Here is a 17,106-nt window from a genome sequence, read left to right as displayed (position 1 = left end):
GTTTGATAACCACTGTTGTGGAATGTTGTTTTATAAACTTGATGCAATTCCAAAAATGATCTTATCACATTCTAAAAATAATGGTAATAACATTTGAAAATGTTCAGTCTTACCTGGCATAGCTAGTATTGGAAATGGCATAGTTTTTTGGTTGCTTTTTTTTTTGTTTGTTTTGTTTAGTTTTTTTTTTCACCTTAAGCCAGTTTGAAATGAGGTGGAAAACTATTAATTAAGCATCAAAGAAGGAAGTCATACAATGAAGTCTAATGTTGGGATCTTCACAAATTACCGTTGGGACTTATCAAATAGACTAATGGACAGTTTTTTAGGCTTGTAATATTTGCTCTTTGTGATACCATCTTGCTGTTGGGAAATGTAACTATAAAACTAAATTAAAGTCTTGTAAAGCAGTAGGAGATATTTGATACAACAACAGTAGTCTCCTATACAGGGCAATGAAATCACTGGGCTCTAGGGAAACATCTAACACCAGGGGAGGTCAGTGGACTAAATCAGTCTTTAATCAGTGGGATATGTCCCGAGATGCTCTGGGCCTACATAAATATGGTCAGTCTAATTGCTGAACTTCTTCAGGACCCTTGGTGCCCTGAGAGATATATCCAAACACCCAGCTGCATCTTTAGTCCTGAGAGACTTCTAAAACTCAAAACAAATTCTTCCAGGTGTATCAAAGCCAGCTCACAATTTTAGAGGTCACTAACATTTGTGTAGTTGAAAAACAACTGAGTCCATGAAGTGGTGACCAGAACTGAGAATCTGGTGGTCCGGTGTACCAAATTCTGGAACTAAAATACCTTGAAGGGCAGGCCCTTTAAATAAGCTTTAAATTTAACTTGAACAAATATGCAGACAATTTAAATCATTAGTGCCCAGAGCTTAAGATTTTCTGTCCTTCAAGTGGCTGTCAAATCATTTATTTATTTGTATTTATTCTTGTAGGAAAGCCATTCTAGCATGGTGCACTAAAAACCACAGAGTATTTTCTACAACATTTTTCATCATTAAATTAAATTTACAGGGATCTGCAGAAGGTAAAGTTACTAATAAGTCTTTGAATGTGCTTATTCTGAAAGTGTGGTATTAGACACACCAAAATTTGATGGTCCTTAATCAAAGTGGCACAGACTTGGGGGCATTCAAACTTTTATATGGACTAGGCAAAATGATGGTCTATCCAGACTCACCACTCAGCTAACACACTTAGCATGAGGACACAGATGGATGGGAAAGATGACCCTGACCCACATAAGACCCACATTCCTGTGCAAGGATAGAAGCATGATAATCAGGAAATGATGGTTGTTAGTTACAGAAAATGCATTATTGTGAAAACCAGGGTGAAAGTGCTTATGAGAGGAAGTGATTGGATTATGGGGAATGAGAGAATAAGAATAGATCATTCTCACTGAGTAAATTGCTGTGATTTATAAGAGAAAGGGTATAGTGATATCTTGGCCCATTACTGACTAGATTCATTTCACAAACAATCCTAAATCAGAATGTGACAGTTTATGGGGAGACAAACAAAGTCTCCCAAGGATGCTTATATGTTACTAAGCTTTTAAACTGGAATATTTCAGCTCTCATACCTTACTGCCATCAGCTTCTTTTATTTTGATTATTGATATTCATAACTGTAATTTTGTATTCCCATTATTTGAATCTAATACTAATTTACTATACACTGAGAGATGTAACATTGGAATTATTTTATTATGTATTTTTGAATTTTGATAAATTCCAAGAGAAAATTACCTAAAAGAAACTTGAAATATTATATACTTATAAGTATACTATAATATTTAAATAATTTAAAAATAATTAGATACTACTTTATAATAGACTTGAACATATTTCTCTCAAATTATCCCTATTAATTAATAAAATTATCATTTTCATTGCAATATACAGATGAAATATATAGTATATGCAAATAACATATTCATATATCATCTCAGTTATGCATGCGTTTGCCTTTGCTTTTTAGTTTGGATTTAAGAGTTCTTATTCCATCATATTCTAATCCTTCAAGTATACAAATTGTATAATATATTTGAATAGAAAGTTTTCACAAAGGATTCAACAAAGGAAACACTTGTAACAAAATTGGCAATTTCATTGAATTTATTGAAAATGCAAATGTTTAGAGTGATTGTTTCTTAAAAAGAAAGGAAGAGAGAAACTGGGAAAAAGTTCAAGAACTGGCATTAAAACACATCTCAGCAAGGAGCTAAATACTTTGCCTTTTCATAATGATTGATTACTGTATAGACCTTAAAATATTTAGTACTATTAATGATTACTATGTGCCATAAATTTTTTTTAATGTTATTTTTCTCTCTGCTTTGCATGGGTAGCAGACGCTCCCTGATGAGGGCTTTGATTGCTAGTATTTAAGGAATGATTACAGCCTTGACATTTTACTTTGAAAGATTAGAAGTTGAATAAGGCATCATACTGCTTTCTGAGCTGGTCTATAGACATATTTGCAAAACTAGTCAAGGTTTTCCATGGGAAATGATTTTGGATCTCTCCTTAGTTGAAACTCAAAGGACCCAGATTACAGAGCAGAGACGGTATGGACATATTTCCCTGGAAATATTTACAGCCACAAGCTACCATCAACATAGTCACAGAAAAATCCGGTCAACTTTCTTAGCCTCAGAAAATTCTCAGTAAACTGTCTGTGATGTCTGGGCAACGAATTGTACAGCTTTGTTTGCCTGTTAGAATGAGTTAGGTTTAAAAGTGTAGTCCTGACAGCCATTGAGTTGGTATACTCTATCAAGATACATGAATCAGATAGATTCTAGACGAAGTCTTCCCTCTTTTGATCTAATTTATTTTGACCCGTCTTTCTGATATGGGATAGATACCAAAATCTACAGAGGCCCTGGTTATTTTAAAGACTTAAGCAGTGGCATCGAAGGCCCTACATGACTTGGCCCCCATTTTGTTTCCAGCTCTTGTTTGACTTACATAATTCCAGACTCACCAGAGAACTTGTTATTCATAGAACACACCATGTGCACTTCTGTCTCAGGGTCTTTGCAGGATCCACTTCCCTTCCTGTGACACTATTTCTCCTTTACCTCCTTCAAGTCTTGTTTAAATGTCATCTGCATGGAGAGGCATACCCTGACCACCATATTTAATGTGGCAACTTCCATCAGCATTCCCATTCCCAGTATCCTGCTTCATTGTTTGCAATAGTACATATCACTTCTTAACATCGGATATTTTTACTTGTATATTGATTCTAAATTTTATACTATACTTAGATGTTATTTGTCTCCTCCCACTGACATAAAGGTTTCATGCTTCCCATCTCTTTGCTTCTCATCTCTATCTCAGCACCTCATAAGTGCCTAGCATATAGTATATGTTCACTAATCAGTTGTGGGGTGAAGAAGAGCCATTAAATATTAGAAGCTCCATCAGTAGTTCTCAACCTTTCTAATGCCACAATCCTTTAATACAGTTCCTCATGTTGTGGTGACCCCCAACCATAAAATTATTTTCCTTGCTACTTCATAACTGTAATTTTGCTACTGTTATGATTTGTAATGTAAATATCTGTGTTTTCCGATGGTCTTAGGCGACCCTGCTAGTGGTTCTCACAGGTTGAGAACTGTTGTTTTAGAGCCGAAAGGTTGCGGCATTACAAAGGTTGAGAACCATTGCTCTATATGATAGGTCCACACCTACCTTGATCACTTCCATGGGCTTCGTGTTTTTTAGTGCTGGGACTGTAGATGGTGCTCAATAAATACCTGTTGATTGGATGAATACATAAATTTCATCTAAAAGCCGAAACCGGTTTGGCTCAATGGATAGAGTGCCGGCTTGGGGACTGAAAGGTCCCGGGTTCGATTCCGGTCAAGGGCATGTACCTTGGTTGAGGGCATATCCCCAATAGGGGGTGTGCAACAGGCAGCTGATTGATGACTCTCTCTCATCGATGTTTCTAACTCTCTATCTCTCTCCCTTCCTCTCTGTACAAAATCAATAAAATATATATATTTTTAAAAATTTCATCTAAAAGCCAACAGAACATTTGGACATAAATAAAGAGAAAGGAAGCCAAAAATATTTTCCTGTCTAATACCTCTTGAAATGTATGGTTTGTCAGAAAATTGCTTCTCTCACCATGGTTCTTACAGAGCTAGAAGGCAGGTTTGCTAAAACACTAATAATCAAGGGGCCTAATAAACTGATTCTTTGCTTGTAGCTCATTCTCTTTTACAGAGTCAAAGGCCTTTGAAATCCTTCAAATATTTTATATTTTTCAAAGCTGGTTTCTCCACGAGGAGACGAATGTAATAATTCTCAGTGATGTTATACTTGATCGTGAGGCCCATCCACTCATTTAACATTTTAATAAAGAGATTCAGATCTGCTGTTTGTTAAGGAGAAGGTGGGCACACTGCTAAGGAATATCCAGTTTGGAAAGGAAAAGGGTTGCCACTCTTGCAAATGGAGTGCATTATCTGTGAGGCCACCCAAAAGCAATTAATTATGCTGGTGGTGGGAGAACTCTCATTATTCTCATTTGCTAGGCATGGTAACCTGAACAAAATATGCTAAAATTTGAGTCAGTTTTCATAAAGCTAGAAGTAATAAGACTGAACATGTCAGAATATGCAGGTTCTATGATCTCTTCTTTTATAGTCACCAGATCCAATTCTGTCATCATTATTAGCACCTCTCAGCTCATCAAACCTCTGAATCCTGGGAAATCCCCTTCTCATCCCCTCCCCTGGGTGCTTGACTGGGTCTCTGAGTCAGTGTTCTAAGTATAGCCCAATGGTCAGAAGAGATACAAGAGGCCCCGGCAGGGACTGGGAGAGCGAGCTGAGTGGGGAAGTGGACAGGATACTAGTATGTCTGGCACCCCAAAGGCATTTTCCCAAAGAAACTTTGTTATACATATTTGCTAGATTCCTCTATAGCAGTGGTGTTCAACCTTTTTATTATTATTATTTCATGGCACACATAAACTAATTGCTAAAATTCCTTGGCACACCAAAAAATAGATTTTTTTCGCTGATATAATAAAAAATTTTAATTTTGATTCATTCACACTGGACAGCTATTGTCTTGTTGGCTGTTGTCATTTCTTTTCTTACACAATCTAAAGTAAAATAGGTCAGTGCTCCTAATTAAGTAGTTAGGTACTGTATGTTTTAAAAATTCTTACAGCACACTAATTGAAAATCACTGCTCTATAATAACATTATTAAACTATTTTGATGCTGTCATTAAAAATATTTTTATGGGTTGTTTGGCATTAAATTCCTCATATATTATCTCTCTCAAAAATATGTTCTAAGTACCAATAATTCATTCATAGTTTGAAGATTGTCATTACTATTAACACCTTAAATATCCATCTGGTAAAAACACTGGAACTATATATACTTCTCATATTTATACTGCCCCAATTTGTAAGGGATTATCTGAAGCTAAAAATAAAAAAACAAAAACACACACTTAAAAACCATTTTCATCCTATCTTCCTAGTTTTAGTCTCATCTTTTTTTTTTTTAATATATTTTATTGATTTATACAGAGAGGAAGAGAGAGGGATAGAGAGTTAGAAACATCGATGAGAGAGAATCATTGATCAGCTGCCTTTTGCACACCCCCTACTGGGGATGTGCCCGCAACCAAGGTACATGCCCTTGGCCGGAATCAAACCGGGAACCTTTCCGTCCGCAGGCCGACGCTCTATCCACTGAGCCAAACCGGTTTAGGCAGTCTCATCTTTCTAATTGCCAGGTAGGCACCTTAATCTTCATGAGTTTCTTAGATTCAATGAGTACAAATCCAAATTTATAATCTCCTTCTGTAATCTTATCCCTATAAAAAACCAGTATCTATTCCTTAATGCACTGCTGTGAACTCTATCAGCATTTTCCTAATATTAATGCATAAATTACCTTTTACTACTTCCTCTATCTCAGTTTGTATGAACACCTAATAAGCTTGTAAGTTCTTTTTAAATTTTCTAAATAACTCTAGAATTCATACTTACCTGTGAATTCTTATTGTCACTATTCTAGCTTAGGGTCTTCTCATATATCGCCTGGTTTTGGGGAAGTAGCCTGCCTGGACTCAATGCTTCTGAGCAATTACCTTTTTCAGAGCCACCCGAGCTTTCTCAGAACCCTACCACGGCTTCCCATTGTTTAAAGAATGGACTTCAAACACCTTAACATAATAAGCAAGTGCTCCTTAACTTAGTTCCCAAACTACTATTGTATTTAAAGCTTGTTCACAACTATATTTCTCAATGAACACTGATCTCTCTCTGTGACATCTCTATTCCTTGAATTTAGAGATTCTGAATCTTTTCTGTATCATGGATTGCTTTGGCCTGATGAAGTGCTCAGACTTCTTCCTAGAGGAATATTTTTTAATGTATAAAACAATAAACATAAGATTACTAAAGATAGCAATTGCATGGTAATACAATTCTGTCTGTGGACCCTGATATTTATGTCATTGTGGCTTTGCTTATGATCCTCTTTCCATAAACCTACTCTTCTGATTACCAAATTCCTTTTCATCTTTCCAAGCCTATTCAATTCTCATTTCCTCTGTGCAACTTTACCTTTACTTCCTGCTCCATCTGTATTCACCACTTTGCCCTTTGCCCTCTCATAGATTATTTGTATTTCTAATTAGTCCTTATCTTTACTTTGCCCTCTATTATAAAACACTGTATTAAATGACAATGATGGACCAAACAATATATTGGCCAATTTTACATGTTTTGTCTTCATATTTCTCTATTAAAACACTATAAAATATGTATTTGAGGAGGAAACTGATTTACAGAAATTTTGTTGTTTGACCAAAATCTCACAACTTCCTCCATATATATATATATATATATATATATATATATATATATATATTATTGATTTTTCTTACAGAGAGGAGGAGAGAGGGATAGGGAGCTAGAAACGTCGATGAGAGAGAAACATCAACCAGCTGCCTCTTGCACACCTCCTACCGGGGATGTGCCCGCAACCAATGTACATGCCCTTGACCGGAATCGAACCTGGGACCTTTCAGTCCGCAAACCGACGCTCTACCACTGAGCCAAACCGGTTTCGGCAACAACTTCCTCCTTTTATAAATTATTTGAGAAAAGTAATATTTGATCTTCCTCTGTATACCTTCTCAGGATCTAAAGAATAATGTTGTCTAGTAATGTTTGCTTATATGGATTTAAAAGTTAGAAATACTGTAAAATACTTAGTTTCCAATATTTAATGTCTCTAAAATCTACTAGGGAGCAAAGGAGGACAGAGATGGTACAACTGTATTCCTAGGTCAAAGTCTATGCCAATTAACTGGGAATAAATACTTCTTAACATTCTATAAACCCTTCTAATATCTAGTGATTTCACAAATTGAAAACCTACATCCCATATATGAAATCATATGGTTCTTAGCATTTTCTGACTGATGGAAGATGATTTGACTTTGGGAGGTGGGCATACAATGCAATGAACACATCATGAATTATAGGAATATACACTTGAAACCTATATGATCTTATTAACTGGTGTCACCCATAAATTAAGTAAAAAAGAGAAAGCTTATACAGGGTTTTCATTAGTCATTTCCTTAAAATATTATCCTTGTTTTGCATTCTTGATAAAATAAAACAACAATAATAAAAATATAATAAATTAAAGAATTTGTTTGCAATAATAATAAATCCAGTAAATATTTACATTTATAATAATATCAGTTGTGTAACTTATTTACTATGCTATCCCCTCAGTAAAAACAATAAAATGAGCCCAATTTACATTCATATTACAATGCATTTTGAATCTAATTACCATGTGCCAGTTTCACTTTCCTATAATTATATATGTTTTATAAGTTTTCTTAAAACAACATTGTTTGGCTATTTTAGAATAAAAATAAATATTTATTTTAGCAATACTAAAGCTTTCTTTTCCATATTATTTTCAGTTTAAAAACCATGTATCTATGACCATTAATTTCTAATGTGAAAGTTCTTCATGTATAGTAATTTTGAAAGGAATTACACGTTTTTATTTAATAACACATTTAGCATGCTGTGAACTATAAATTAATGCATAATTAATTCATTATGGCTATCCAGTTTTTACGACTTCTCTATTATTGTACTGCAGCAAATATTAACTCAGATGTAGATGAGTAAATGGTTTCCTATTTTTACAGCTCCAGATGGTCCTCCTGAAAATGTGTATGTAGTAGCAACATCACCTTTTAGCATCAACATCAGCTGGAGTGAACCTGCTATCATTACTGGACCAACGTTCTATCTGATAGATGTTGAATCAGTAAGTCTTGTCTTACTTTTTGCAAAAGGCAATGGAGAACATGGAAATGAACAAACAAGAAAATCAAATAAAGCAAAAATTCATAGACACTGACAACAGTATGGTAGTTAGCGAATGAAGGGGGTAGGAGAGTGGTAAATAAATAACATCAGAGTTTAGTATTATCTTATCTCCTTACTTGCATTATCACACCTTATCTGACATTTTGATATAAATATTACTATCTTCATTCTGTATAAAGGTGAACTGAGACAGACATGATATATAATTTCTCACATAACTGAGGCTTGGATAAGACCAGAAGACAACAGTATGATAGGATAAATGGAAAGCCATTACATAGCAAATAAAGGGTCCCAGGTTTGATTCCGGTCAAGGGCATGTGCCTGGGTTGTGGGCACATCCCCAGTGGGAGGTGTACAGGAGGCAGCTGATCAATGTTTTTAACTCTCTATCTCCCTCTCCGAAAAAAAAATCAATAAAATATTTTTTTTTAAAAAAGAATCATTAGTTCCTAGACCCATGTAGAACACAAATTCAAAATATCATTGAATTTTGCACTCCTAATACAGGCTGAATTTTGTCAAATACTAGCCACAAGGACATACAAGTCTTCCCATATAAGACTCAAATTAAGGCAAAATTGACCATCTTAAAAAATTATATATATATATATATATATATATATATATATATATATATATATATATATGCACTGATGTCATCCTGGATGATTTTACTAGAAATTAATGCATTTTGTAGTCATTTTTTATTGTTATATTTACTTTTACAAAATTAAAAAAAATATATATATTTATCGAGCAGCCTCTATTTTCCAAAACAAAGATGGAAAATATAGTTTTGTTCTCAAGTAGCTCACACTGTAGTGGGAGACACTAGAATATAAACAGCTAATTATAGAGTGTGATATAGGCAGTTTTTTGTTTGTTTGTTTGTTTTAATGAAAGCTAACAAAGTAGTTAAAGCTTCTGTTATGGGGAGACCTGGGATAAAGACAGGACTTCACAGAGAAGGTTAAATTTGTTCTGGGACTTGAGGGATGAATAAGGATTTACCAGGTAGGAAGGGTGGAGGTAGGAAAGACAAAGGAGAGAAATAGAACCAGACTAACTACTGATGCTGTATATAAAAACTACTGTACTTCAAAAATAAAGTTTCATAATAATAATAAGGGATCAAATATAAAATGAGCAAACAACCTTGGCACTAACTGAAGGAAAATGCTATTCAAAAAGGTTTGAGCTATCGGTCCTGGGTAAGTGAACGGGCAGTTTAACGTCCCTTGAGGTGTCCCAGATTGGAGAGGGTGCAGGCTGGGCTGAGGGACACCCCCTACCCTGTGCATGAGTTTTGTGCACCAGGCCTCTAGCATGTAAATAAATCATAAAATTACATTTAGTATAACAAAGGATATTAATTTGTACATATTTAATAATTATGGTGTCCACAATTGAGTTCTTATCCAGTGTCATGCATGGTGTCGGCTCAGAGTTTTTCAAACTGCAATCAAGACCAGCAATTTAAAATTAATTGGGATAAAATTAGAAAGAACAGAAAAGACCAAATGTATTTCAAAAGGAAGTTATATTTCTGAAATAGTTTTTCAGGTAAAAAGAAGTATATATATGAGTGCACATATAAAAACTTTCTATACCTGAAAAATGATTTTATGAGTTATGATATGAAAAATGATATCCTGGATTATGTTACAAAATGTGTTGCCTCTGTGTGAGTCTGGTATTAAAATAAAATAAAATAAAATACTTCAGATATATTTTTTCTAAATTTCAACAAAGCACTATAAACACATGTTATCACCCATTTTAATACATAGAAAGTAAAACAGAGCATAAGTGACTTGACAAATGCTATATGGGAGCTATTAGGTGACTAAGTTGGGGTTTGAATCTTTGATGGTTGGCTACCAAAACCTATATATTTTTTTTTTCTATAAAGCATTAGAGTAGAAAATAGTGTTTCATTGACTGCGGAGATGATTTTGGCATAATTTGGATGCTATTTGATGGGTTAATTGCTTTTTCCTTTACTTTTAATTATTGAAATAATTTCTAATTAGTAAACTGTTAAAGTAACACTTTAGATTTCCCAGGACAATCTGTTTAAAAAAAACAAACAAAAAAACAGTGTCCCTTGAACAACATGGAAGTTAGGAGCACCAACCCGCACATAGTTGAAAATATGCATATAACTTTTGACTCCATCAAAACTTGTTATTCCTCATTGTCCACAGAGATTGGTTCCAGGACCATCTGTGGGCACCAACACCCGCAGATAGTCAAGTCGCCTACATCAATTGTAAATGGTCAGCAAGCTGTATCTGTAGACTTCCAATTGCAGATTGAAAACAGTACAAATATTCACTGAGAAAATCTGCATATATTTGGACCCTTGCAGTGCAAACCTGTGTTGTTCAAGGGCCAACTCTAATTTAAATCTTGACTACCCTGTTTCCCCGAAAATAAGACAGTGTCTTATATTAATTTTTTCTCCCAAAGTTGCGCTAGGTCTTATTTTCAGGGGATGTCTTATTCTCGGGAAACACGGTAGATAAATATACCACATGTAGCTTTGTATGATTATACTGTAGTGATTTTTGTCTGCTTCCTTTCATTGTCAGCAATTTTTTACTTACAGGTAGATAGTGATGAATTTAATATTTCTTTAATCAAGTCAAATGAAGAGAATAAAACCATAGAAATTAAAGATTTAAAAATATTCACAAGGTATTCTGTGGTGATCACTGCATTCACTGGAAACATTAGTGCGGCATATGTAGAAGGAAAGTCAAGTGCTGAAGTGATTGTTACTACTTTAGAATCAGGTAAGATGTATTTTTCATCATTGCTAAAATCTGACCTAGTTAGGTAACTTTCTTACAGTTTATCCCACCCCACCCTAAAAAGGGTATGTATTATCAAATTTTTAATGCATATAAATGTAATTTTCAGTGATTCACTGTGGTTGACAAAAGTGAAGCTTACTATTTTTTGAGGCAAAGTGGAATTATGCAGAATAGCCAATCCTTGTAAATACAAAAAACAAATTTGTTCATAATAAACCCAATTATTGCATTTATTAAACACTAAATGTTTCAAAAATTGTTATCTTGCTGAAGAGATGATTTTCCCAATTATCTATAGCCAAAAATGCTTCACCTAAAACTCCATTTTAATTATTTCTGTCTCATGATTTGAATACTTATTAAAGTGATAATACTCTATCATTAAATAATCTAGAAGTCAAAATCCGAATCTGGGTCCCATTTATCATATGTTTTTTTCACTTATTTAAGTGACATGTTTTATTATATAATCTATTTGATAAATGTCAGAATCCATACAGATTTCCTCAAGTTCCTATGAACAGGGTCTGAATGAATAATAAGATTGTAACCAATAAGAATTAAATGTGGAAAGTCAACTTCCCAGAACTCGCTTGCCCCAACCTCCTTCAGATTCCTGATGTTCTTTGCCACCAGATATATCTTTGGAAAGAGCACATGAAGGGATGTGTTGCTATAGTTTATTTGTTGCTATCTCTAAGGTAAGTGTAGGAGGTAAAAATAATTTTGAGTTAGTCTTTTCATTGTTATATACTGCATTGTCTACTGTTATGGTTCTAAATTAAAAGGTCCATCTTATTCTCTAAACCCTAAAATCCCACTTGTTTCCAATGTGCTGCCACATGTATCCCAGGAACCTATTTTCTTATTATATTTGTTGCAAGTCTCCATCATCCCACCTACCTGTGAGGAAAGATGCTCCTGGACTTCTTCACATTCATGCCATGAAGCATTCATTGAAAACCTTAATGTGCTACCTCTTTCAAAGATATTGTAGTTTAATACATTTTTACTGAGCATCTAAAAATTGAATTTTAGATGTAAAACCAAATATGTTTGCAGGACAAGAAGTTCTTTCCAGCATTGAGAGAATTCTTCCACTTATCCAACTTTAAACCTGATCTTATTTTTGAAAACATCTCGTAAAAAAATGTATAAAGTTTTTTTTTATGTATCATAAAAATGTTTAACAACTAATGTTGTGGAAACATGTTGAACCAGTCTAACTTTTATTTTATCTATGCCTTTCTTGCCCTTAAAATGTGGTATTTGGAACAATAAAATGTTATCTGATTTTCTCTTTTTTCCTCACTGTTATTTATTTACTTATTTTTTGCTTGCCAGATGGCACTATTTCCAAAGATGTTTGCAAGAAAAATACAGCTTTTACCTAACTTCTAATAGCCAAGTATTAACAGGCTTCTTCATGAAAATTCTTTATTTAGTATGGAAAAATATATCCATTCCAACTTGATCAAAATAGATATATTCATTCAGTTATTTATATAAAGAACACTATGTAGTATAGCAAGAACTAGTTCATAAAATATATTTTATTATGAACTATATTCATAAAATAAATTTATCTTCATTCTCTTTCATAATAATTTATTGATACTTAGCTAGCTATATATCCAACTAACTGCTATTTATTTAAAAAAAAAACAAAAAAAAAAAAACCCGGACTATCGACTATATGAACTCTTAAAACTCAACACAACAAATCCAGTAAAAAATTGATAAAATATATTTCACCAAAGAGGAAATGATTGGCAAATAAACTTATGATAAGATAGTTTTCAGTATCATTACTTATTAGGAACATGCAAATTAAAGCCACCATGAGATATCACTATGCATCCATAGAATAATAATATTGAAAATGGTGAGAATACCAAATGCTGGCAATGATGCAGTAAAAGACTGGGTTTCCCATACATTTCTCATACAAAAAGGGTATAGCCACATTGGAAAATAGTTTGTTAATCTATTATAAAACCAATCATGATTTAGCAATTATACTCTTGGACATTTACCATAGAGAATTGATAACTTGTGTTCATGCAAACATCTGTATATAAATGTTAATAGCAGATTTATTAGTAATAACAAAAAAAATTGAAAACAACCCAAATGTGGTGGGTGTTTTTTTTTGTTTGTTTGTTTTTTTTAATAATTAAACAAATTCTGCTACACCCATATAAGGGGACACTACTTGGTAATGAAAAAAGAATGAATTACTGACATATGCAACAACTCTGATGAACATCACAGTCATTGTGCATTGTGTTTCTCAAAATGACATAACTAAGGAGATGAAGAATGATTAGTGTTGAGGGGAGACATGGAGGGCAAATATAATACAAGGAGAAGGCAAGATGAGGTTCCTTTGGCGTGATGAGATTGCTCTGTATCTTGTTTTTGGTGGTGTTTATAAGAATCTACGTGTGGGATTAAATTGCATAGAAATACATACAAGAAAGTATGAAAAAATGTTAAATTTGAATATTGTCTGTAGTCTTGTTAACAGCACATTGTACCAACGTCAGTTTCCAGGTTTGATATTAAACTACAGTTATATAAGATGTAACCCCTGGTTAAAGCTAGGGGAAGGTTACTTGGAACTGTGTATGATTTTTGCAACTTCCTGTGAGTCTATATTATTTTTAATTAAACCCAAATAGTCATGTAAATGTGTTCTGCATAAAAATAATGCATATATAAAGCTAAATAAATAAGAAGGAAATATATCAGCAAATGAACTGGATCAACAATATGGTTCCTGTGACCTAAGATGTCAGTGATGTTACAGTGCATCAGATATTTTGCTTGTTTCCATAATTCATAAGACTTAAATAATCTGTGTAATTCCCCTTATAAACATAAATTTGAAGTGAGTAAGTTTTATATGGCAATTGAAAAGAACATATTTTTTAATAAAATTTAATTGCAAAATATTTCATTTTAGTCCCTAAGGATCCACCTAACAACATGACATTTCAGAAGATACCAAATGAAGTGACAAAATTTAAGTTAACATTCCTTCCTCCTTCTCAACCCAATGGAAATATCCAAGTATATCAAGCTTTGGTTTACCGAGAAGATGATCCTACTGCTGTTCAGATTCACAATCTCAGTATTATCCAGAAAACGGATACATCCGTCATCGCAATGTTAGAAGGACTAAAAGGTGGACATACATACAATATCAGTGTAAGCATTCATAGCTTTTAGTTATTTGCCTATTTTACAAAGTCAGTTTTCAAACTCAGCATTCAAAAATACTTCAGCTTATGTACACACTACATTTTTCATATTTTGGGGGGGGGGTTGTTTAAGACATGCCAACAGAAAATAGATTTAGAGAAGTGAAATTGTTGATATCCTATTATAATACAGCAAGTACTATGAAAATAAGTAAATAAAACATTTGTATAAACAATAATGCTATTTACTTTAATAGCATTATTATTTAGAAATATTTTATTCTCCTTCCATTCTGTAGCTTATACATATATCCATCTCACTGATTTTGATTTGGGCCACATGATGTGCTTTGGCCAAGGACATGTGCCACATCGATTGAGAAACAGAAGTTTCTGTCTGCTCTCTCCTTCTTCATCTCTGTCTCAAGTAAAGATATACGGAGCAGAGTCTGCTCCTTCAGTCTGTGTCTAGGAAGGGAAAATATCAAGTAAGGTTAAGCCATGGCAGCCAACCCACAGTTGTGCATGTCCTGTAAATAAGAAAAAAATGTGCATTATTGTAAGCCAAAAGTAAACACCAAAAACAACAGTTGTACAATGTTAGAAAATAAATAAAATAAAGGATAAAGGAAAGGTATGCTAAAAGTAAAAAAATGGTGGTAGATAAAGAGATAATTCTTCCAAATGGAAAACTGTTAATGTGTGACTATAAATGAACATGGAAAAGCAAATTTCAAAGGCAAAGAGCAGATAATTATTTACATGATTGAAATTCACATATACTTCACATAACTATAATATAACTAAAAGCTAAAAACATTTTATATTTTCATTCTAAATTATCCATTTTGGAAAACAAATGTATATGTGAGTTCATATTGCATATATATAGTCCATGAACAATTTATTTTATCATTTGATAGTTTTTATGACATGTCCTGCAATTTTAAAATAGAATTATCTGACTCAAAAACTTACATTTTAAGCAACATAGAATTCATCCCTAAACCTTAGCTTATTAACTAAACCTCCTAGTAACTCTTTATAATCATCAGAATACTACCATGTGTGTATGTATTCCCTCAGTAACTTTATATCTTACTAGAGGCTCAGTACATGAAATTCATGTACTGGGGCTGGGGTATCCCTCAGCCCAACCTGAGCCCTCTCTAATCTGGGACCCCTTGAGGGATGTCTGACTACTCGTTTAGGCACAATACTGGTGGGATTGGGCCTAAATGGAGAGTCAGACATCCCTTTCACAATCCAGAATTGCTGGCTCCCAACTACTCACCTGCCTGATTGCCCCTAAATGCTTCTGCCTATCAGCCTGATCACCCTCTAACCCAGACGTCTTCAAACTACGGCCCGTGGGCCACATGTGGCCCGCAGAGCAGTCTGATCCGGCCCGCCAGGTTTTTTGGGCAGTGAGCGCAGCCGAGGTGTTACAGTAGGAATTAGTAGTTCATATAGTCCGGCCCTCCAGCTCTCTGAGGGACCGTGATCTGGCCCCCACTTTAAAAAGTTTGAGTACCCCTGTTCTAACCACTCCCCTGCCAACCTGATCGACGCCTAACTGCTCCCCTGCCAGCCTGATTACACCTAACTTTCCTCCCCTGCTGGCCTGGTCACCCCTAACTATCCTCCCCTGCAAGCCTGGTTGCCCCCAACTGCCCTCCCCTGCTAGCCCAGTAACCCCTAACTCCTTTGCAAGCCTTGTTGCCCCTAAATGTCCTCCCCTGTCAGCCTGGTTGCCCCCAACTGCCTTCCCCTGCAGACCTGGTCACCCCTAACTGTCCTCCCCTGCAGGCCTGATCACCCCCAACTGCCATCCCTTGCAGGCCTGGTCCCTCCCAACTGCTCTCCCCTGCCAGCCATCTTGTGGCAGCCATCTTATGTCCACATGGGGGAAGCCATCTTTGACCACATGGGGGTGGCTATCTTGTGTGTTGGAATGATGGTAATTTGCATATTGCTCTTTTATTAGATAGGACTAGATAATATGTTTTGCTAGGATTCTTGTTGCATATAGCATTGTGACTACCTTTGTGAAAGTTCTATTAGAGGGAGAGTAGTGGTTAAGAGAATGAACTGACCTTGGTTCAAATACTCACTTTGCTAGTTTCTATTTCTGGTAAATTTCTGCAAATCTATCTTAGTTTTCTTATCTGAAAAATTAGTAATAGGAATAATAACTTCTTCATAGGAATATTGTAAGTATTAATGTTTTGTCTATTGTGAATATGAGAAAATATAGGAAATAAAGCACAACTAATTCATAATTTAAAAAAACAATAAATTCTCTGATTGTTCACAAAGTGGAATTTACAGCATCCTCAACTCCTGAGAGTTTATTAGAAATGTATAATTTTAGCACCTGTCCCCATCTGCTGAATGAAAATCTGCATGTCTTCATTTAACAGGGTTTCCAAGTGACCTTTTTCCACAGTGCAATTGAAAAGCACTGTCCAATTCATCATTTACTATGTCACTTAAATGTTAGGTTGCACCATAAATAAAAATAACGAAGCACACCGTAATATCATTTTTGTTGTGGGTACTTTCTTAAGTTTACAAACTTCAATAAGTATTTTCTTTAGTTATTTTTTAACCATGTTTTTTGGGCTTGTGTTATTTACCA

General features: G+C 34.4%; 1 protein-coding gene across 1 annotated transcript in view; it reads left to right on the top strand.

The window, feature by feature from the left end:
* The window catches only part of PTPRQ (protein tyrosine phosphatase receptor type Q), a gene marked incomplete at its 5' end in the record, with an annotated part of 199,117 nt that overhangs the window by 120,344 nt on the left and 61,667 nt on the right, over positions 1-17,106 (top strand). Inside the window, 3 exons of the mRNA XM_084878250.1 lie at positions 8,254-8,375; positions 11,052-11,238; positions 14,228-14,472. Coding sequence (XP_084734376.1) covers positions 8,254-8,375; positions 11,052-11,238; positions 14,228-14,472 — 554 coding nt within the window. The remainder of the gene's footprint in view (positions 1-8,253; positions 8,376-11,051; positions 11,239-14,227; positions 14,473-17,106) is intronic.

Source organism: Pipistrellus hanaki, assembly GCF_964339955.1.
Source record: "Pipistrellus hanaki genome assembly, chromosome: 3".
Lineage (NCBI taxonomy): Eukaryota > Metazoa > Chordata > Mammalia > Chiroptera > Vespertilionidae > Pipistrellus > Pipistrellus hanaki.
Note: the sequence above shows the minus strand (reverse complement) of the source record. Positions and strands in the feature narration are given on the sequence as shown.